The following is a 22,016-nucleotide window of genomic DNA, read 5'->3' as shown; positions in this document are numbered from 1 at the left end:
TCGCCAGACTCCTCCACTATCTTCTGCTCTTTTACTAGTGGAGGAGTCCGGCTTTCTTCTTCGTCACCGCTGCCGCCCGGGGGTCGTCTTCCGACTTCGGGGTCTTGTCCCGCTCTTCGGTTCTTCTGCCGGGCCTCCGCTATCTTCTTATAGCTCTTTTACTAGCGTTGGCCCGGTCTTCTGTCGCCGCCACCTTCTTCTCTTCTTCTCCCTTGCGATGTTGACACAACGCTCTCTCTGGCCACCATGGCAGGGACGCGTTGTGTGCAGAAGCGAACGCATACCTGAGTAGCGCCCACATTGGAAAACAGTGTTCAAACCACATATGTGAGGTATCGCCGGGTTAGGTAGAGTGAGAGCAATTGTTTTAGCTCTAGACCTCTGTAACGCAAAACGTGCAACCTGTAGAATTTTATAAACGTCGCCTATTTTTGAGGGTAAAAGTTTGTCGCCTTTCCACGAGCGGGTGCAATTTTGAAGTGTGACCTGTTGGGTATCAATTTACTCGGTGTAACATTATCTTTCACAATATAAAAAAAAAATGTGCTTAACTTTACTGTGGTCTTATTTTTTTATTCAAAAAAGTGTATTTTTTTCCAAGAATGCGATTGTAAGACCGCTGTGCAAATACGGTGTGACAAAGTATTGCAACGACCGCCATTTTCTTCTCTAGTGTGTGTCTGGGAAAAAAAATATGTTTGGGGGTTCAAATTTATTTTCAAAAAAAAAAAAAAAGATTTTAATTTGTAAAGTTTGCAAGTTTGAAAAATATACTTGGTCCTTAAGTGGTTAACTACATTTTACCATGTTTGAATAAGGGACTTTCCTTGGCAATTGGTGTAATCAATTTTACAAAGCAGCCCTGGCCATTTAGCACCATGGAAACAGGCACGTCTGCTGACATCCTTGGGGCTTGTTCCTACTTTAGCTGCTTTGATCAGATGAACTTTCTGCATCAGGACCTAAGCTGACTTTTAGTCGTAGAGAATAGGGGTTTTTATTTAAACACAGTACTGGCACTAAATGAGTAATTTGTGAAGATTTACTCTGAATTTCACACTGTGTTTAAAAAAAAATCCCTGGAAGCCTCAAATTCTCGGTTTGACAAAATCTGTGGTCTCGTCTATTTTATTCACTTGCATGCTTGGTGGTTTGATGTTTCTTTAGTCAAGGCTTTGATCTCCATTTTTCCCACCCTGTGGAGGGAGGGGTGGCTGTGATCTGGTTCCCATATGCAGCCAAGCTTTTTAAAAAGTGAAACATTTTTCCGGCTAATTGTTGGAGGTAATTAAAGGTGTTTACATATTTTCTGTGGGAGTTGCCTCTTTTCAAGACCATATTTTCTGTGGGTGTTGCCCTGTTTAGTATCAAGCATGCTTCTTTTATTTCTGCACGAGATTTCTCGTTGGTGTTAAGTTTTGCATAAATCAGCATATCTATACTTCTTTCTGATTGTAGTCAATAATATATAAATACTGTGAGGCAGTTCTGACAATTAATGGTGGGCCATTTTAAAATCTTGAACTCTTCAGTGAGTTTACATGGTCATATAAATGGATCGCCTTTGCTGATATAATAAAATATCCCAATCACTGCTACGAGGCTTATTTCCCTTTAAATGGGGCTCCTCCATACCCTCATTCTGAGCCCAAATTTGAAACCTCATTAAAGAAATTTAGTAGAACGGAGCACCTCAATGCCTTTCAAGGGCCTAACATACATTTAGTCAATCATATATGGGAACTGTAGGATTTGTCCTCTCTGAGGGCCAAGTCTTTGTACATTACCGCTATTTGACCTACCTTACAATATCAAGTATACAACTAGTATTGGTGTGAATATTTTTTCTTTTATTGATTGTTTTAATTCCATAGGGTTCTTCATTAAAATCATACAATCAATAAAGATAAAAAAAAATATTCACACCAATACTAGTTGTATACTTGATATTGTAAGGTAGGTCAAATAACAGTAATGTACGAAGACTTGGCCCTCAGAGGACAAATCCTACAGTTCCCATATATGGGATATACATTACCGCTATTTGACCTACCTTGCAATATCAAGTATACAACTAGTATTGGTGTGAATATTTTTTATCTTTTATTGATTGTTTTAATTCTATAGGGTTCTTCAATAAAATCATACAATCAATAAAGATAAAAAAAATATTCACACCCATACTAGTTGTATACTTGATATTGTAAGGTAGGTCAAATAACGGTAATGTACGAAGACTTGGCCCTCAGAGAGGACAAATCCTACAGTTCCCATATATGGGATATACATTACCACTATTTGACCTACCTTACAATATCAAGTATACAACTAGTATTGGTGTGAATTTTTTTTTTTATCTTTTATTGATTGTTTTAATTCCATAGGGTTCTTTTTATTTACCATTGGGTGTATCAGACCAAGTTAGGCCCTTTTCACATGGGCGGACCGATCGGGTGCCTTTTATGGAGCGACGGGTGTAAACGGACATCTTTTTGCACCCACCAACATCTGGTCCTATCTGCTAGAAACAGACGGCTGTGGGATCTATTCCCCATCCATAGTTTAGATTGGATGACAGTCCGATGTAAATGGACAGGCAGATAAAGCGGAAGTAAACCCATCCATTAAACAGTTTCATTTACAGCATGTGCCAGAAATGTAACACTCCCATTGGTTGTGCTCTCAACCAAACTACAAACCATCCAATGGCTGGCGTCATAACTGATCACATGTGCAACATCATGGCAGTTGGAGATTAAACAGAGGCAAAGATGGCAGCTTCCTTGGCTGAAAACGATAGGAGGGTTTACTTCCACTTTAACATCTGACCGCCCATAGAGGACAGCGAGTTGTGTCCATTTCCTCTCTGCATAAGCGGAGTGGGCAGGGATCCAGTGGAGATATCCCCCGCTGACAAGGGGGGATCAGCTGGCGGAGTCCACCAGTGTGAAAGAGCCCTTAGTATTTGGTTAAATCATATCCACTCTAATTTTCTAGTGCATTAATATTCCATGTCTCATGTACTAAGAAACTGTTTACTTCTGTAGTTCTGTATTTCTCTTGAGTACAAGCTAATTTTCCCTTACTTATCCTTCCACCCTGGAGGAACTTTTACAGAATTTGTGATTATGACTGTATGCTGTACTAGCTATAACATTCTTGTTCTCTAGTTGCTCATTTTCATAGATAATTATGCAAACTTTTTTTTTCTATTGCTAACTGTATGCAATATATACCGGCTTTCTGTCTGTAGCAGATGGACATATTTATATATGTTCTGTCATCTGTGTTTCTTGTTAAAACTTCTTGCCTTTGCTCCCACTATGGTATTTTTTTGGCCCAAAGGACCTAATTAGGCGTGCCTGTAAACCTGCATTTGCACCTGAAAAGCTCCTCTTGCCCAGCCCAGGACACGGATTTCTGAAGATATCCGTGAAAAGTGCTTGGAAAATGCCAGACAAAAAAACATTTCAAAATCGCTAGGAATATGCTCTGCCGCGGTGTGAATGCAAGCTTATTCTTCACGTGTGCCTGAAAATATACACGTTTACACTGAGATGGGGACATTCGCAGATTAAGGCCTGATTCATACCTATGCATTTTTAGTGCTTATTGCATTTTGCAGATTTGCACTACAGAACATGTTCCATAGGAAACCATGGTTGATGGATTGTAGTGCAAATCTGCAAAATGTAAAAAGCACTAAAAATGCATAGGTGTGAATCCAGCCTTAGGGCCAGTTCACACCATAGAACCGCAGTCTGGATGCGTTCCAGATGCTTTTCTGCATGCACATTTTTGATACGTTTTTAGTGCGTTTTTGATGCAGTCAGTGCAATTCCCCCCCCCCCCCCCTTTGTTTTGTCCTAACCTTAAATAAGGTCATGTGTTACAGTGCGTTTTTTGGTGCATTCCAGTGCGTTTTTGATGCACTTTAGAGCATTTCAGTGCAGGAAAAATGCAGCATGTCCTATTATAATTTTTACCGGAACGCATTGGTACTGCAAGCACTGGTGTGAACTATGCCATTGAAAACCATATAACCTACTTTTCCATGCATTTTTAATGCAGAAAAAAAAAACACACTGGACTGCATGTGGTGTGAACTGGCCGTTAATCAGTTGTGTTTGTGTTATGTCTTCTTTCATTGAACATTGTCAGTCAAGTCCAGAGTTGAGGCTCTACATAGGAACCACATTAAATGTGCTGCCTTATGTTTCTGGGACTCCAGAGGTATGGCCAGTATGAATACTGCATGAAGAAATTTGAATGTGTGTTTTGAAAAAGAAAAGGAATTGTGGAATGACTGTATTGTATGAGTATTGCAAACCAATGTCTATCTGTATAATGGTCATGTCTTTTGTGACTGATAGGATTGGAAGGAAAATTTTAATTAGAGAGGAAGGGGGGGGGGGGGGGGGGTCAGTTTTTTTTTTTTTTTTTTTTTTTTTTTTATATTATCCCACATTGGGCATAAGGCTTGCCTTTACCAGTGGTGTACAACTTTGTGTAGCAAACCAATCTAGTGTGGAAAGTTAGAAAAATTATTATATTTAACTTTTACTGGACCATGGGAGAATCCAGTCGGTCAACTTTCACCATGTCCTGACTCATTTTTCAACTAGACTAATTAAAATTTCAGCCATAAGAATTTCTGAGTCCCATTAAGTGCACATACTCTCGTGAGCAATGACAACAAGATACTGCCTTTGCCATGCATTCTTCTGTGCAGTGATGTACATAATGGAAAGTAATTTAAAATATTTAATTTTAAAGGCCATCTGTAGTATTGTGTAATGAAGAAACAATGTGAAAATTTCTTTGTAGCATCATAGCGGAAATAAGCTCTTATGTAAAACGGTCCCTCCAGCACTAAATGCCACACTTGGGCAATAGGTGGTTGGCATCTCTGCCAGGTTCCTGACAGGTTTGTATGTACATCCTCTGACCGTTCCCTTATGGCTCATATCTGTAAAAGACTATAGATACAGTAGCACAGCATCGGGTACAATAGCAGTTGTTCTTCAGTAATTTACAGAACCGAGGTGGAGCCACCAAATCAAACGATACCACATCCCAAATAAATATACAAATATAGAACAGGGGAAGAGGTAACCAACCTCACAGGACTTTTAAGGGTATCGATATTGTATAATATAGGGAGGACCCTTAGGGATCAAACAACAATAGACCAAAGATAAAAAATCTCAAAGTTTATTACAAAGAAGAAAATAAACAAAATATGCTAAAAAACACCATGTGTAAAGATCCATCCAATACACAATGATTTTGAAGAATTTCTTTTGAACTCAATCAATATAATTTAAAGGATGCTCGACATGTTTCACTCAAAACGAGTTTCATCAGGAGCTTTGTATGAATATAACATTGTAGTGCAGTATGGATAGACACATAATAGATTAGATACAGAAATGTATATAAAACATTACAAAAAATGTTCCAGAAAATACCATATATAGACATAAATTAGGCAAAAAAAAGGTGATCACATTATACAGAAATAAGGGCATCTGAATAGTCAAAGATCAAAAAACCTGGGAAATTTCGCTCTAAACCTGCATCAGGTTTACAAAGAGCCAATCAATCACTGATAATCCGAATAGAAAAAACACCCAAGGGGGGGGGGGGGGGGGCTCAGCAATAGATAAATGGGAGCGTCTAAACCCAGTTAGGAAGCCTCTATAAACACTAAAAATCTTTTTGTTATTTATGGTTATTATCGGGTATTTCTGGACCTGGCTTGTACGGGTGCCCGGGGCTTTGTTGTAATTTCAGCATTACTAATCAATTGGTGCCCCTTTGCAATTATGTAAGTCCCTTCTTCTTACTTTGCACCAATTGGCCTTATCGCCATATAACTGGTGTTTTTAGCATATTTTGTTTATTTTCTTCTTTGTAATAAACTTTGAGATTTTTTATCTTTGGACTATTGTGGTTTTATCCCTAAGGGTCCTCCCTATATTATACAATATCGATGCCCTTAAAAGTCCCGTGAGGTTGGTTACCTCTTCCCCTGTTCTATATTTGTATGTTCTTCAGTAATGATTGCCTTCGTGCAATTGTTGGGGTTCAGAAGTGGTCATTTGTATGCTGTAGAGTACATGTAGAGATCTAGGTTTGTTATCAGGCTTATGAGCATAACAGTCCTGTACTAGGAAAGGACGTAAATGGGAGAAAAACAATAAATTACAAATCGTAAAATTGCAAGGCACAGACCTAAGCTGTACATTCATAACCTGACGTTTTTTATTGGTAAAAATAATGAAAAAATACAAGTTATGCTCTTTTTAGCTTGAATACACAAAGTGCTGTTTTTCTCTAACTTATGTATAGAACAGATTCAATATATGTAGATTACACAAACCAATGAGTTGTACTAGACCCTACATTTCAATTCTACCCATTCCGGTGGGTTCTTGCAACACAAATGGAAGTTATTCTGGCCAAACATAGTTTAAATGTAATATTATGCCCCGTACACACGACCAGACTTTTCAACATCAAAAGTCTGACGGAATGATTCCGGCAGACTATTCGAACGTGTGTGGGCTGCAGCGGACTTTTGATTTGCAAAAGTCTGACAGACTTTAGAAATGGAACATGTTTCAAATTTTTCCGACAGAACTCTGCCAGACCCAGAAATCCGCTCGTGTGTGTGCTAGTCTGACGGACTAAAACCGACGCTAGGGCAGCTATTGGCTACTGGCTATGAACTTCCTTATTCTAGTCCAGTCATACGTCATCACGTTCAAATCCGTCGGACTTTGGTGTGATTGTGTGTGGCCAAGTCCGTTCATTCGGAAAGTCCGTCAGAACTCTGTCAGAACTCTGTCAGAACTCTGTCAGAACTCTGTCAGAACTCTGTCAGAACTCTGTCAGAACTCTGTCAGAACTCTGTCAGAACTCTGTCAGAACTCTGTCAGAACTCTGTCAGAACTCTGTCAGAACTCTGTCAGAACTCTGTCAGAACTCTGTCAGAACTCTGTCAGAACTCTGTCAGAACTCTGTCAGAACTCTGTCAGAACTCTGTCAGAACTCTGTCAGAACTCTGTCAGAACTCTGTCAGAACTCTGTCAGAACTCTGTCAGAACTCTGTCAGAACTCCGTCAGAACTCTGTCAGAACTCTGTCAGAACTCCGTCAGAACTCCGTCGAAAGTCTGCCGGACTTAAGTCCTGTCGTGTGTACGCGGCATTAGATTGTGTACAACCAGCTTTACTGTTTAAGTGAATACATCGCAGATGTTGCAGCCCTCACTGGCATTTTCAGAGCTAATATGGTCGGTTTTATGTGGTTAATACTGAGCTATGAAATATTTGTGTGTTTTATTGTTCTCCACCCATATGAATATAGTAATATCACATTTAGTTTTTTTTTTTTTTTTTAAATACCCCTTTCAAAACTGGTGCACTTATGCCAAGCTTTTCCAGGGCAAAAAAAGAGCATGAAAACAATTCCTATGTAACTGTTCACACTGCAGGTGTGCTGAGCTATGAAAAATCCTGCATGCTGCATCTTTGGTGCAGTTTTTCAAAAGCACACCAAAAAGGCACCTGTGAGTCAGTCGGGGTACATGTGTGAAAGGGCTCTTCAACACCCACATTACTCCTTACCCAAGTACCTTACATTTTGATAAACCTTCAAGAATCACATTGACCACTTTGGACAAGAAGTTGGTGAACTTGGTTAAGTTTTTTTTTTTTTTTTTTTTTTTTTTTTAAACTTTCTTATTGTTCTTCAGTACCCGGTTTGGCTTTTTGTATGTTTGTTATCCACTCAGAAGTGGAGTGTTTTTTTTAATTTTTTTTTAAACAAAGGTTTCCCACAGCTACCTGTTAGCTGCCAGTGAAATTGCAGCAATTAGTTTTGTTGGTGTCACGTTTTGGTGGACACGCAAAGATGAAAGCTTCTCACATAGTTCTTTAGAAGTGGCACGGCCTTGTTCTCATGTAATCCTTTGCCCTGATTCACCATCCTCCCACTGCCGTAGTGTGTGGAATGTAGCTATACTGGTCTGTCAGTGACTGGGTGTTAATGGCTGCAGGGACTAGTGTTACTAGATCTTCTGTTTAGATACTGTTCATTTCTCCTTCACAAAGTAATGTCTGTAATGTCAATGATCCTGTCACTTATCAGCAGTGCTGTGTGCACTAATTGAATGATGTACAGATCGTTTTCTTGTTCTGACTTCCTACTTTCAGTGTTTGCCTCATTCTTCAGCCTTGTCCTTGCCTTCGTGTTCTAATTCTAGTCTACAAACTGGGTTCATAAATGTTACTTCCTCTTAAAGTTTTATTGAACTTTGCTAAATAACGTTTGCATTTGAAATGTCCCCACACATTACAGTCCCATTAGAATTAAAGAAACACTGTAAACTTTTTTCGGTGGTATCCCCAAGTTAACTTCCAAGGCCATGTGAAAACTTTTAGACTGAACAAGAAATGTCTGAGACAGTTAGTGCTTTCCATGATCTACACCAGTGATTCTCAATCAGGGTTCCTCCAGAGGTTGCTAGGGGTTCCTTCAGCATTGGGCAATTTCTACCTCTCAAGTAAGTTCCCACTGACACCATTGATATTTTTCGATATCTGTAAGGAGGCAATTCTTCCCAATGACCACAAGTGTAAGGACCATTTGTCCAACTGACCATCACACTATTGTATCATGAGTTGTAGATTTCTCATTTTTAGCAGGTGTTCCCCCGAGGCCGGAGAACTATTTCAAGGGTTCCTCTGTGTTGAAAAGGTTGAGAAAGGCTGATCTACACTTTGTAAGCTTTTTTTGTTGGCCTACATTCTGTAGTGGAAGGTGTTTGTGTTTGTGTGTGTGTGTGTGTGTGTATGTATGTATGTATGTATGTATGTATGTATGTATATATATATATATATATATGTGTGTGTGTGTGTGTGTATATGTGTATATATATATATATATATATATATATATATATATATATATATATATATATATATATATATATTTTTTTTTTTATATATATATATATATTTTTTATATATATATATATATAAAAAATATAATATACTCATCTCATCTTTCCCAGGTTGTATGGTACTTCCATAATACATGTTCACTCAGTTTACTTTGGTTAATAGCTCCTCGCATTGAGCACTACAGCCCGATTTGCTTTGGTCTCCACTCAAATTATCGCTCTGTCTTGGCTGTAGCTGGGTCTATACAGGATTTTTCTTTTGGTAAAAATACTGTTCACATTTAAAATTCTCTTCCTTACAAATTATACTACTTATTTTTTTTTTTTATATGTAAAAGAATACATATGCAATAGTTCAGCTTCCTTCATACTTTGGTGATTGGAATATTAAAGTGGAACATTTGTCAGAAACTTAAGACCTGATGGATGGCATCATGCTGGCCTCTTTTGCCGTTATAGCGATGTAAAACATTCAAAATAAGTGCTTATAATTTAAAAAATCCAGTGCGCTGCAACAGCCTCAGTTCTCTTATTTTGAGCAGTGGGCTTGAAAATCACAACTGCTACAGGCTGATCTGATGGCAGTGCCAAGCTTTACTGCTGTGTAGGGGCTCTGGGCTTCAGCAAAATGGCAGCCTCCAGGAAAAGAGAGCAATGCTGGAGGCAATTTGCAGCATATACAGTACTAATTTAGGTAGCATAGTTTATTCATGTGGAATGTATGTTTCTTGATAAAGAAAACCTTTTTTAATAAGCTTTTATGGGCAAAGTTCTGCTTTTAAAGGAAAAGTAAAGCCAAAGTTTGCTTGGCTGTATTTCTCCTGTGGATCACAGGAGTGCGGTTTGTTCTGCACTCCTGTGACCCAGTTTCAGCAGACAACCGGGTGAAGCCCACTGTTGCATCCACCTAGGGTAAGTATGTTTGGTTTAAAAAAAAAAGTACTTCTCTTTTAAGGTCAGTGATTGCTCACAATCTTTATTGTTTTAGTGTCAGAACGTTTTGCCCATGACTGGATACCTAATGCCTAATAACTTTTATTAACCAGACAAACCTCCAAGATATTAGATTTGTTTTTTTTAGTATTGAACAGACTCTATTGTGTATCCCTACTGAATTGTTATATGAGAACACATCTGGGGCATTATGATCACACTTTTGGACTGGGGAGAGCAAGGTGGGTGGAGCTTGGCTCAAAACTCAGAGAAGCCACACCCCTAGTTACAAAGTGACTCAATCAAAGAGGGCCACTAAAGAGGCATCATGGCTGATGAATGTAATAGCTGGCATCCTGTGCTGTTAGTACATCCACATTTGCATGGTTGAAATGAATGATGGATTCATTTGTACCTATTGTACTGTAATTGTGTTTGTCTCCCCTATACATTGTAAATCGCTGCGTAAACTGTTGGTGCTATATAAATCGTTAATAATAATAATAATAATAATAATAATTTGTTTTATTGGAATAAAGTGAGCCCTAGTATAGGAAATATGAACTTTAAAAAAAAGCAAAAACAAATGACCTTTTCGTGTTCTCTAAAATTTGGGGAACAGTAGAGGTGGTGAAATGAACCTGGTGAAACTTCTTCCAACTAATGCCCAGTTAGGAGTTTGCTCTCTCTCTTGTTAATTTATGTCCCTGGGTTATCACAGAATTACACCCATTTCTCGAGCACACACCCAGATGTTTGTTTTATACATAGTTGAATATAGAGGGATGTTGATGATGTTTATAATTACATTTTAACTGTATGAGTCAAAGGATTGGCACTAAGGGAGGACCTTGAATGAACAATGACAGCCGTTTAAACACTGCTGTGCCCACTCTTGCAAAATGATGGGTATTGCACGTGATTGTGATGGGAATTTTATACCAACTCCTAGCATGAGTTACAAGATGGTTTTTCAGTCTTACGACTCAACATACCTAAATTAAGTTTACTGCCACAGAATAGGGAAATAACTTATAAGTAATAAATGAATGCAGAAGTAATTCTTGTACTTTGGCTATTGTTGATTTATGTTGTGTGCTGCAAATAATTATGCCATCTGATCATGCTTGACAAAAAAATGTTTGGGGCAGGAGACTGGTGTCTACAGTCTGAAAAGTCTAGTACTTAGGAAAGTTTTGAATCCATTTTCTTATTCAGCTCTTCCTTTTGCACATAGAATAACCAGGACATGCATATGTATATTGGTTGTATGGTCTCTAGCTCATATATCCTTCCACTGTATGTGTTTGACAAGGTCTGCAGTAAAATATTTTGCTAATGGAAAAATTCAACCAAGCGATCCCATCCGTTAAAAAGGTACATTCCAATGTATGGCCAGCTTTATAATCTACAGAATGACTAGGGCAGGGGTGGCCAACCAGTGGCCTGGGGGCCACATGTGGCCCGCAAAGCCCTCTGATGTGGCCCACGACCTCCTGCTCTGGATTGGCAGGTTAGCAAGCCCAGATCACAGGTTGCCGACCCGTCATACCACAGCATCAGTGTTGTGAATGAAGCTGGTGGTAGAGGAAGAAAGCGGCTGCAGAGCAGAGCCACATAAGCCAATGCTTCCTGTACAGCGCCGGCTTTTGCCACAGGCAGAGTCTTTGGCAAAGTTCAGTTAACCCACAGGATAGACACCGGTGCACTACCCTGCACCCATGGTGTGGGTAAACCGCAGCACATCAGTGTGAAAGCAGTTTTGGCCCTTTTCACATGATCGGCCCTAGCCAATCGGACCCTCAATTCATCTCTAGAGCGGCAGATGTAAACAGACTTTTGACCATTTACTCCCGCTTGCCTCCAATCCTAAAAATCCGATAAAAAAAAAAAATAGAAGGGAATTTGTCCCCTTCCATCTAGGTGGATCGGAGGGCCTATAGAGTAGCCATGACCTGTCATCCACCCGCTCCGCTCATTGTGGCCCAACGACTTGTTACCAAGTTGCTTAAGTGGCCCTCACTCTTAAAAAGGTTGGGCACCCCTGAACTCTCCTTTACATCTTGGTTAAATCTAGTTTACTCCTGTCTGTTGGTTAATTCCTACAAATGACATCCTTTTAGATAACAGTACAAAAGATGTCGTTATACCCTAAAAACTAAATGATTTTTAAGATTGAGGTAAAATGTCTTTTATCTGTCAAGTTTTAGGAACTTTTTGAAAATCTGTACATTTTCTCGTTTGTATGTTTACAGACAAGGAACTCCAGAGAGAAAAAGAGAAGCTGGAAATGGAGATGTCATCTTTACGTTCTATGAATGAAGATCAAAGAAGACATATTGAGATTCGAGACCAGGCCCTAAACAATGCGCAAGGCAAGGTGGTGAAACTGGAGGAAGAAGTACGTTTTTGATTGTTTTCCCAAATTTGGATTTCCCTTTTTAAGTTGTCCCCGTATCTTACCAGCAATAATTGTGTTGCTAAATGTATGTTTAGTTTGAAGTGTGATGTGTTTTGGTTTCATATTGTGTAGACATTTGCCTGGTATAATTGGTCCAGCCATAAACCTTTGGGCCAAGGATGATTTAATATTATGGTGCCAGCCTTCAATTTAGTTCAGTGATGCTTTTAATTTGGTAAAAAATATGTTCCTCTCTCCTCTTTCTGTGACTGCTGGGTGACTGACAATGCTTCAACAACCCTGAGAGCTTTGGTCAGCAGCGGATTACCATCACAGGTATATAGAATTCAGTGCTGTTGTTGGTCCTTCCACAGTAAAGGGACTAGCCAGAGCTTTGTGGGCATGTGACTGCACAGAAAAGCTTAAAAACCTTTTTAGAAAGGGATTTATTAGAAAATAATAAGTATCAGAGCAAAGGGGAAGCCTCATTTAATCGTTGCCTAGATTGGTTTACCCTGCAAAATGAGTGGGGATTAGACAATGCAGTGAGCATGGACAGGACTTCATTAGTAGTTGATGTTCTTTCATAATCCAGTAAGCAGACTAGAGGTTGTAACCTGAAAGATGAAGTTGCAGGTCATCCTCTAAAGTGGGCCATAGATGGTGCGATTTTATTTCCTGCAACAAAGGGTTGCAGGAAAGAATCTCTTGATTACCCCATCAACATTGAGTGTTGATGGAGGAATCCCTCCCACAGAGCTATTATGTTCCCCTGGAAGATGATCCGTCCCGGCTGGAAAAACACATGCTGATTACTGTTTGCAGCTATAACTGCTGGCAATTTCATGAAAAATCTGACCGTCTGGTTGTACCGATCAATCGGGCTGCCAATACATGGTTCGAATGTAGGGCGGTCCCTGCTGAACTGGTAGAGTGTGTGAATCTCAAAACTGAATACAGTTGAGATGACACGTGGTGCTTCTGTGAATTTAATCATTTGCCTGCTATTCTGTGTTAAGTGCCGGAGCACAAGTTTATAAAATCCTGCTTCTTCTCATCCTACACATTCCTGGGCAATTCTGCCACTTGTGCTACTTGAAGCTGTACAATGTTTTTCATACTCCTGGCTCCTGTCTTCTAATGAAGCTCAGTCTCAATCTGAATTGACTTCTTCAATAGTCATTGGATATTTAGAAAACGACCAAGGTTGAGGCTGTTTTGAAAGAGAGGGTTGGAGAGGTTTATAATTACTCGACTGGGAGTCTGGGTAATGTCTAGGACTTAGGAATTCTCTAGAGCTGAAAATGTAGCATTTTTATTTTCTTGCTTTATGGTCTGGAAAACGTCAAACCCTTCGGAACATTCCACAATGAGAGGAAAGCTACTGATCAGAATACTGACATAAATAATCCCAACTCCGGTGTATACCTTTTTAACCATCCTACTTGTACTACTACAATAAGCAATATGTTGACTAAGGCTTCTAATTTCTGCATAACATGATCAACTTGGCATTTTTATATTGGCTATCTGTATTTAAATTGTTTTAGCAGTTTATTTTAAAGTATTGATGGCATTTGAACCAGGCAAAGCAGTTTAAGTATTTTATCGAGCCATCCCGTTGAGCTGATTGAGCCATGCTGATGAACACCATAACATAGGAAGCTTTCCATGGACCAGGAAGGCTGCAAAGTGAAACGGATACCAAAATGAGTAATTGGTCATGTCTTTCATTATGATAAAGCAGATTTTGTCATTGTAATGATTGCCGATATACACTGAAGTGGATTTTAGGTTTAATCTACTTCTATTAGTTATCAGAAAAAATATAAAAGGTACAAACCATAAACCATGCAAGTAGGCCCACTAGTAGCCAATAGCAAGCATACATAATCTAATAAACCATAAAACATGGCTCCTTGAGTTGTACATCAATGCTACCAATATGCAGGTAGCCTTGGAATGTGGAAAACGGGCACATAATCATTTACAGTGCATCTGGAATGTATTCACAGCGCTTCACTTTTTCCACATTTTATGTTACAAGCAATACTCCATGATGACAACGTGAAAGAACTTTTGTTTGAAATCTTTGCAAATGTAGTAAAAATAAACACAAAAATCATATGTACATAAGTATTCTCACAGCCTTTGCCATGGCACTCAAATTTGAGCTCAGGTGCATCCTGTTTCCACTGAGGTGCATCCTGTTTCCACTGATCATCCTCAAGATGATTCTACAACTTGATTGGTGTCCACCTGTGGTAAATTCAGTTGATTGGACCCGATTTGGAAAGGCATACACCTGTCTATATAAGGTCTGAGTTAACCATGCACGTCAAAAATCAAGCTATGAAGTCCAAGGAATTGTCCGTAGACCTTTGGATTGTATTGAGGCACAGATCTGAGGAAGGGTGCAGAATTAAAGGTCCCAATGAGAACAGTGGCCTCCATCCTCCATAAATAGACATTTGGAACCATCAGGATACTTCCTAGAGTGGACCACCTGGCCAAATTGAGCGATTGGGAGTAAAGGGCCTTAAGGAGATGACCAAGAACCTGGTGGTCACTCTGCCAGAGCTCCAGTGTTTCTCTGTGGAGAGAGGAGAACTTTCCAGAAAATTCAACCATCTCTGCAGCACTCCGCCAATCAGGCTTGTATGGTAGAGTGTAAAGACAGAAGCCTCTCCTCCGTAAAAGGCAGGTGACATCCTGCCTGGAGTTTGCCAAAAGACACCTGAAGGACTCTGACCATGAGAAACAAAATTCTCTGGTCTGATGAAACAAAGATTAATCTCTTTGGCCTGAATGGCAAGTGTCATGTCTGGAGGAAACCAGGCACTGCTCATCACCTGGCCAATACCATCCCTACAGTGCAGCATGGTGGTGCAGCATCATACTGTGGGGATGTTTTTCAGGGGCAGGATCAAGTGAAAGATGAATGTAGCAATGTACAGAAACGTCCTTAATGTGAACCTGCTCCAGAGCACTGTGGACCTCAGACAGGGGCAAAGGTTCATCTTCCAACAGGATAACAACCCTAAGCACACAATCAAGATAAAGGAGTGGTTACGGGACAACTCTGTGAATTTCCTTGAATGACCCAGCCGGAGCCCAGACTTGAACCCGATTGAACATCTCTGGAGAGATCTGAAAATGGCTGTGCACTGACACTCCCCATCCAACCTGATGGAGCTTGAGAGTTCCTGCAAAGAAGAAAGGGAGAAACTGCCCAAAAATAGGCATGCCAAGCTTGTAGCATCATACTCAAAAGGACATGAGGCTGTAATTGGTGCCAAAGTATTGCACAAAGGCTTTTGAATACTTATGTACTTGTGATTTTTTTTATTTTTTTTTATAATTTTGCAAAGATTTCAATCAAAATTCTTTTGCTTTGTCATTATGGGGTATTGTTTGTAGAATTTTAAAGGAAAATAATGAATTTAATCCATTTTGGAATAAGGCTGTAACATAACAAAATGTGGTAAAGCAAAGAGCTGTGAATACTTTCCGGATGCATTGTAAACCTTGCAGTGGGTGAAGAGGTTGGGGAAGGAGAGGCACTGTAGGGTTCCCCCCCCCCCCCCCCCCCCAGAGTTCAGCTTTTTACTTTTGGTACAATTTTGGGTTAACCAAGTCATCTAAATATGAATGGTGTCTTGAAAAAGTATTCATACCCCTTGACATTTTCCACATTTTAGTCATGTTGCAACCAAAAACATAAATGTATTTTATTGGGATTTTATGTGAGTCAATACTTTGCAGAACCACCTTTCGCTGCAATTACAGCTGCAAATCGTTTGGGGTATGTCTATACCAGCTTTACACATCTAGAGTGAAATTTTTGCCCATTCTTTGCAAAATAGCTCAAGCTCTGTCAGATTAGATGAAGAGCATCTGACTTTGATTAGCCTAAAGTGAAAAATGCAAGGGTTAAGGGATACCCAGAGAATGCCAATGGCATGCACTTGGTTATGTCTTTTTGTTTTGCTTTGCTTGATGACAGATATGACTTTGTGATGGACTGGTATTGCTTGCCAGCCTTATACCATAAGAGGTATCCTGAGCAGCCAGTATAAACACAGGGGATTCCTCTCATAGTTCTGTCAAGTGCTGTCTAAAAGAGACTTATCTTGGCAAGGACTTGGGATATACTGGATTCTTTGCATACTAGAACTGTACCATAAAAGGTACAGAAATAATCATATCAGTACACAGTATAAGTGCCATTTTACACGTTAGGCTCTTGGTTTAGCTCATGTGCAAGTAGGAGGGGATTCCTGTTTGCAAAGCATAACTTTACAGTATTCAGTGCTTTGAAAAAGTATTCCTACCCCCTTGAAATTGTCCGCATTGTCATATTACAACCAAAAACTTTATTGTATTTTATTGGTCTTTTATGGGAAAGACCAACACAAAGTGGCACATAATTGTGAAGTGGAAGGAAAATGATAAATGGTTTTCAATTTTTTTTTACAAATATCTAAAAAAGTGTGGTGTCCATTTGTATTCTTTACTCTGATACCCCTAACTAAAATGTAGTGGAACCAATTGCCTTCAGAAGTCGCCTAATTTTAGTAAATAGAGTCCACCTGTGTGTAGTTTAATCTCCGTATAAATACAGCTGTACTGTGAAGCCCTCAGAGATTTGTTACAGAACCTTAGTGAACAAACGGCATCATGAAGACCAAGGAACACACCAGACTTGTCCAGGGATGAGGTTAAGGAGAAGTTTAAAGCAGGGTTAGGTTATAAGAATATATTGCACGCTTTGAACATCTCACAGGGCATTGTTCAATCAATCATCCGAAAATGGAAAGAGTATGGTACAACTGCAAACCTACCAAGACATGGTCGTCCACCTAAACTGACAGGCCGGGCAAGGAGAGCATTAATGGGAGAAGCAGCCAATAGGGCTATGGTAACCCTGGAGAAGCTGCAGAGATCCACAATTCAGGTGGGAGAATCTTTCCACAGGACAACTATTTACTTGTGCACTCCACAAATCTGGCCTTTATGGAAGAGTGGCAAGAAGAAAGCCATTGCTGAAAGAAAGCAATAAGAAGTCCTGTTTGTGAGAAGCCATGTTGGGGGACACGGCAAACCTGGAAGGTGGTGCTCTGGTCAGATGAGTCCAAAATTTTACTTTTTGGCCTAAAAGCAAAATGCTATTTGTGGTGAAAAATAAACACTGCACATCACCCTGAACCACTTTTCTTCAGCAGGGACATTGAAGCTGGTCAGTTGATGGGAAGATGGATAGAGCCAAATATAGGACAGTCTTTGAGGAAAACCTGTTAGTCTGCAAAAGGCTTGAGACTGGGGGTGGGAGGGGGGAGGAGGTGGTTCCCCATTAAGCAGGACAACCCTAAACATGCAGCCGGTGCTACAATGGAATGGTTTAGATCAAAGCATATTTTATGTGTTAGAATGGCCCGGTCAAAGTCCAGACCTGAATCCAATTGAGAATCTTTGGCAAGACTTGAAAATTGCTGTTGAGACACTCTCCATTCAATCTGACAGAGCTTAAGCTATTTTGCAAAGAAAAATGGGCAAAAATGTCTCTAGATGTGCAAAGCTGCTAGAGCCATACCCAAAAAGACTCTCAGCTGTAATTGCAGCAAAAGGTGGTTCTATAAAGTATTGAGCTCATTGAATTCCTGGCAAACTAAGCCTATATTTTTCTGTATTTGCAGCATTTTAAAGAGCCAAATTGGGTAAATGTGCAAGTATTCTAGAGAGATGCCGATTTATTGTTTTTTTGCCAAGACTTACACTAAAGCAGTCTTGGTGGTATTTGGTGGGAACAATCCATCTGGGCAAACTTTTAAAATCCTGAGTGGCCGTAGATATACTTTCATACTCCTCGCTTTCTTGTGCTCTCCCTCTTCCATGCTTTCTCTCTCTTGCTGTCTTTCCTTGTTTTCTCACTGTCCCTCGCCCTCCCACAATGTGTGTATCTCTTCTGTATAAGAATATTAGTAGTACACAGGAGACATTTTAATTGATGTTGCCAGTAGGCATAGAAGGGTTAAGAAAATTGACTCTCAGCAATTTAAAATGCAACCAAACTGGTATTACACTGCCTTACCTCCCTTAGACACAGGCATGGACAGGTCTCCTAAATGACAAAGACCTGTGCTTGGAATATTATCGGAGGAGTTTATAGCATAATTGAGACTTGTTAGGGAATCCATACTATAGAGCAGGGGTCTCAAACTTGCGGCCCTCCAGCTGTTGCGAAACTACAAGTCCCATGAGGCATTGCAAAGCTGACAGTTACAAGCATTACTCCAACAGGCAGAGGCATGATGGGACTTGTAGTTTCACAACAGCTGGAGGGCCACCAGTTTGAGACCCCTGCTATAGAGTAATCAAACAGTAAATGGTGTTGAAAAAGGAGAAATGCAAAACAAGACATGCATGTTACATGTACAAAAGTAGTGTAATAATATTACCCCAAAGAATGTGCTTATGTGTTGGTCATATACCGGTATGTAAGTATCTGATGTGTTGAAAAAGGGACAGACAAACCCCAGTCAGGTTGTTATAGAGGTAAAGAGATGAGTTACACATTTCTTTTTTCTTGCAGTTGAAAAAGAAGCAAGTTTATGTAGATAAAGTCGAGAAGATGCAGCAGGCTTTGGTCCAGCTCCAGGCGGCTTGTGAGAAAAGAGAGCAACTGGAACACAGACTGCGCACCAGGCTTGAAAGGGAACTGGAATCTCTACGGCTACAGCAGGTAATCCTGGCAACACTCAACAAGAGAATTAACACATAAATCAAATTATTGTTCATTGACCCTCACCTCAACATGGCAATGTCGGGGTCAGGAGATTGCCTACTCTAGCCTGAACACTGCATCCTAGTGGGAATTGCTAATGTGCTATATCCATGAAGGCAGCAAGGTACGGGTATAGTGAATGTCGTGGGTAAGGAAAGGGGTGGTAGCCCTATCAAAATAACACTTTAATTTTTCCCATTCAGTTTCAGATGGTTCTACACAGTACAAAAGTCACAAATATCTTATAGCTCTTCTACTCGTATTGCTATGCTTGCAATATCCTTTCTCCTTATCCGAAAAGTTCACAGGGTTAAACATCACCCTCTAGAAAGTCTACAGACACCCTAGTGCGTCTAAACATGGTCTCCTCTAGCAAAAGACTGCAGTTCCAGGTAGAAGCCCTGCAAGAGGTTTTATCTGAATTTCATAATATTTCACAATATTTCATAATATTTAGTGCAGCTAATTTAGACTTGAATAGTGGAATACTTGTAAAACTGAAGTCAAATGCTTGTAAAACTAAAGGCAACACTTTTTACATTTGAATAGTGGTGAGGACTTAGAATTATTATTTTTTATTGCCATCGCTCTCTCTATAGGGAGATTTACTCACCTAAATTTGCTGATTACCAGTGCCACCTGGTAAATACATTTTTTTGAGTTGCAACAGGAATAGGAAATCTTTCAATGGAAACACTTATTCCTGTGACATCTGTAAAAGAGGGGATTTCCTTCAAATTGGAAAGTTATCCTCTCACTTTCTCCCCAATGTGACACAAATGGCAAGAAATGGACAGTGGTTTTAACTCCCTGCTAGTCTATCCAGCATGGGGGGGGGGATTTAATTTTCGATAAACTTTAAGCAACATTGGGTGCTCATCAGTTTACTTCTCCTAGAGCAGCCTTTCTCAATCAGTGTTCCTCCAGAGCAAAGGTGGGCAATGAATTTTCCCAAGAGGCCAAATGTGAAACTCCCAATGTTGTGTAGGGCTGAACTTTAATTCTGCCCAGTATTCGTTTTGGGTCAAGGAGGGTCCATAAATCTGTAAACGTATAGGAAACAAACTCCTGGTGCTAGGAAGAGTAGGTACAACTGCTCATGAAATGGTGTGCACACTCACGATGATTAGAAGTATTAGTGAAGAAATCTTATGCTGGTCACAATGTTGGTGTAGGGCTGGCTGGAAAAAGCATTGAGGGAGCTGACTAGCACAGGGGTTAATTAACCAATCTGCCTTTCTGAATGTTGATGTGTGACTGATGGGCTCAGGGAGATAACTGGCAGTGTTACAAGCACTGGAAGGAGAGAGCCTGAGATTGGCACAGCAGGGATTTCTGCAGATCCTGGAGTGAAGAACAGATGTACACCTTCAGGTTTTTTTCGTGCAGGCTTGGTTCTGGCCGTAACAGGAAGAATTTTACCTATAGAAGCCGTTGCTGAGGGTAATATTTTAAAAGGTATTCACTAGGGTCGATTTACTGAAAAAAAATGGACTGTGCAGTTACATTTTTTTTTTTCCTCAGGGATTAGAGAATGTGGTGATTCTCTGTTGATTTTCAATATCTAATCATGTGCAAGCAGAAGTGCCGTGGTGTGTGTGTGTGTGTGTGTGTGTGTTTTTTTTTTTTTTCTCCTTGCACTTGCTGATTGAGTGTTCTTTACAAAGTGAAGCTTCACTAAATTAACGAAGTTCTAGGGCAAATGAGTGCAACTGCGCTTGTAAAGTGCACAGTCTAAATAAACCCTACAGAAGTGATGTCAACAGACTGACTACAGAGAGATCCAGCACGTGAAGACATTGTTGCTAACAGGAAGACATTTTCCAAGTGGTGTGAGAGCGCCAGGACATCTCCTATGCATCCTAGGCATAGCATTTGTCTAGGAGATGTCCGAACGTTCTTTTACCAGAACCAAGCCTCCCATTCTACTGATCAGCATCTCAGGTGCTTCCATTCCAGTGCTTGCAGCTCTGTCTGTTATTTCCCTGAGCCAGTCAGTCCAGGTCACAGATTCGCAGGACTAGTGCATGCAGGTCATCACATGGGTGTCTGTCATGCCTCTCTGAGCCCCTCTCAGCTTCCTTGGGGCATTGGGGGTCAGACAGGGACAGACGGAGCCGAATGTGGAGAGTTTAGGGATGGGGGGAGTAGAAAAATGCCAAAATGCCCAAAATCTGCTCCATATTGCTATGGCTTCCTTGAGGTAGTGAGCGGTGCTAGTGACACACAGCAGGAGGCACTACACAAACAATCTAACTAACATCTCTTCCATTAACCACCAATGGAAGGGGCACCTATTCCTCTTACCACCACTCTAAAGAGAAACTTTTTCCCTAATCGTGTAAAAGGACACTTGATATAGACCACCAATGTAAAGAAGTACTTTCCCACTAACCTTCAGTATACGTGCAGCACTGTTCCACTGTAAACTGAAAATAACACTTACTGTATGCATTTCTTTTCTGGTTATGATTTTTATTGTTGCATTTCATGATTATTATTGAATGAAATGTCCTACAGAGAAGGTTGTGTTAATAAATGATCTGCTCTGGGTGTCACACTAAATGCTGTAAATATAACAACTTTCTAGCAGGGGTTTCCTGAGACCTGTCGATTATTTCAAGGGTTCCTTCACAGTAAAATGGTTAAATGCTGTGCAAGAGTTTAAAACAATTTATATATTTAAAAATGAAATGCCATGTATTTATGTAAGCGTACGGATATTTAGAATGACATTTATGAAGTCTGGAGGTAAAGCTTTGAAGACCTCACATTTTCATTAGTGGGGATTTATAAATGTAGGCTACTGAACCAGTTTAGCCCTCCAGCTAAATAGGGTGTGATGCCATCAGAAATTAAGCTTGGTGCAGCTTGTTAAATACGTCTTTGCCTATAATGTCGTTTTCCCATGCCAGACACAACACGCCA

General features: G+C 40.0%; 1 protein-coding gene across 2 annotated transcripts in view; it reads left to right on the top strand.

The window, feature by feature from the left end:
* AMOT (angiomotin) overlaps positions 1–22,016 on the top strand; it is a 107,661-nt gene that overhangs the window by 68,834 nt on the left and 16,811 nt on the right. For both annotated transcript variants that reach the window (XM_077481312.1, XM_077481393.1), the window contains exons 7-8: positions 12,159–12,304; positions 18,897–19,046. In XM_077481312.1, coding sequence (XP_077337438.1) covers positions 12,159–12,304; positions 18,897–19,046 — 296 coding nt within the window. The remainder of the gene's footprint in view (positions 1–12,158; positions 12,305–18,896; positions 19,047–22,016) is intronic.

The sequence above is a fragment of the Lithobates pipiens genome, unplaced genomic scaffold (assembly GCF_037356315.1).
Source record: "Lithobates pipiens isolate NorthernLeopardFrog02 unplaced genomic scaffold, aLitPip1_a1.2 Scaffold_1, whole genome shotgun sequence".
NCBI classification, from domain to species: domain Eukaryota; kingdom Metazoa; phylum Chordata; class Amphibia; order Anura; family Ranidae; genus Lithobates; species Lithobates pipiens.
This window is presented reverse-complemented; position numbering and strand designations above follow the sequence as displayed.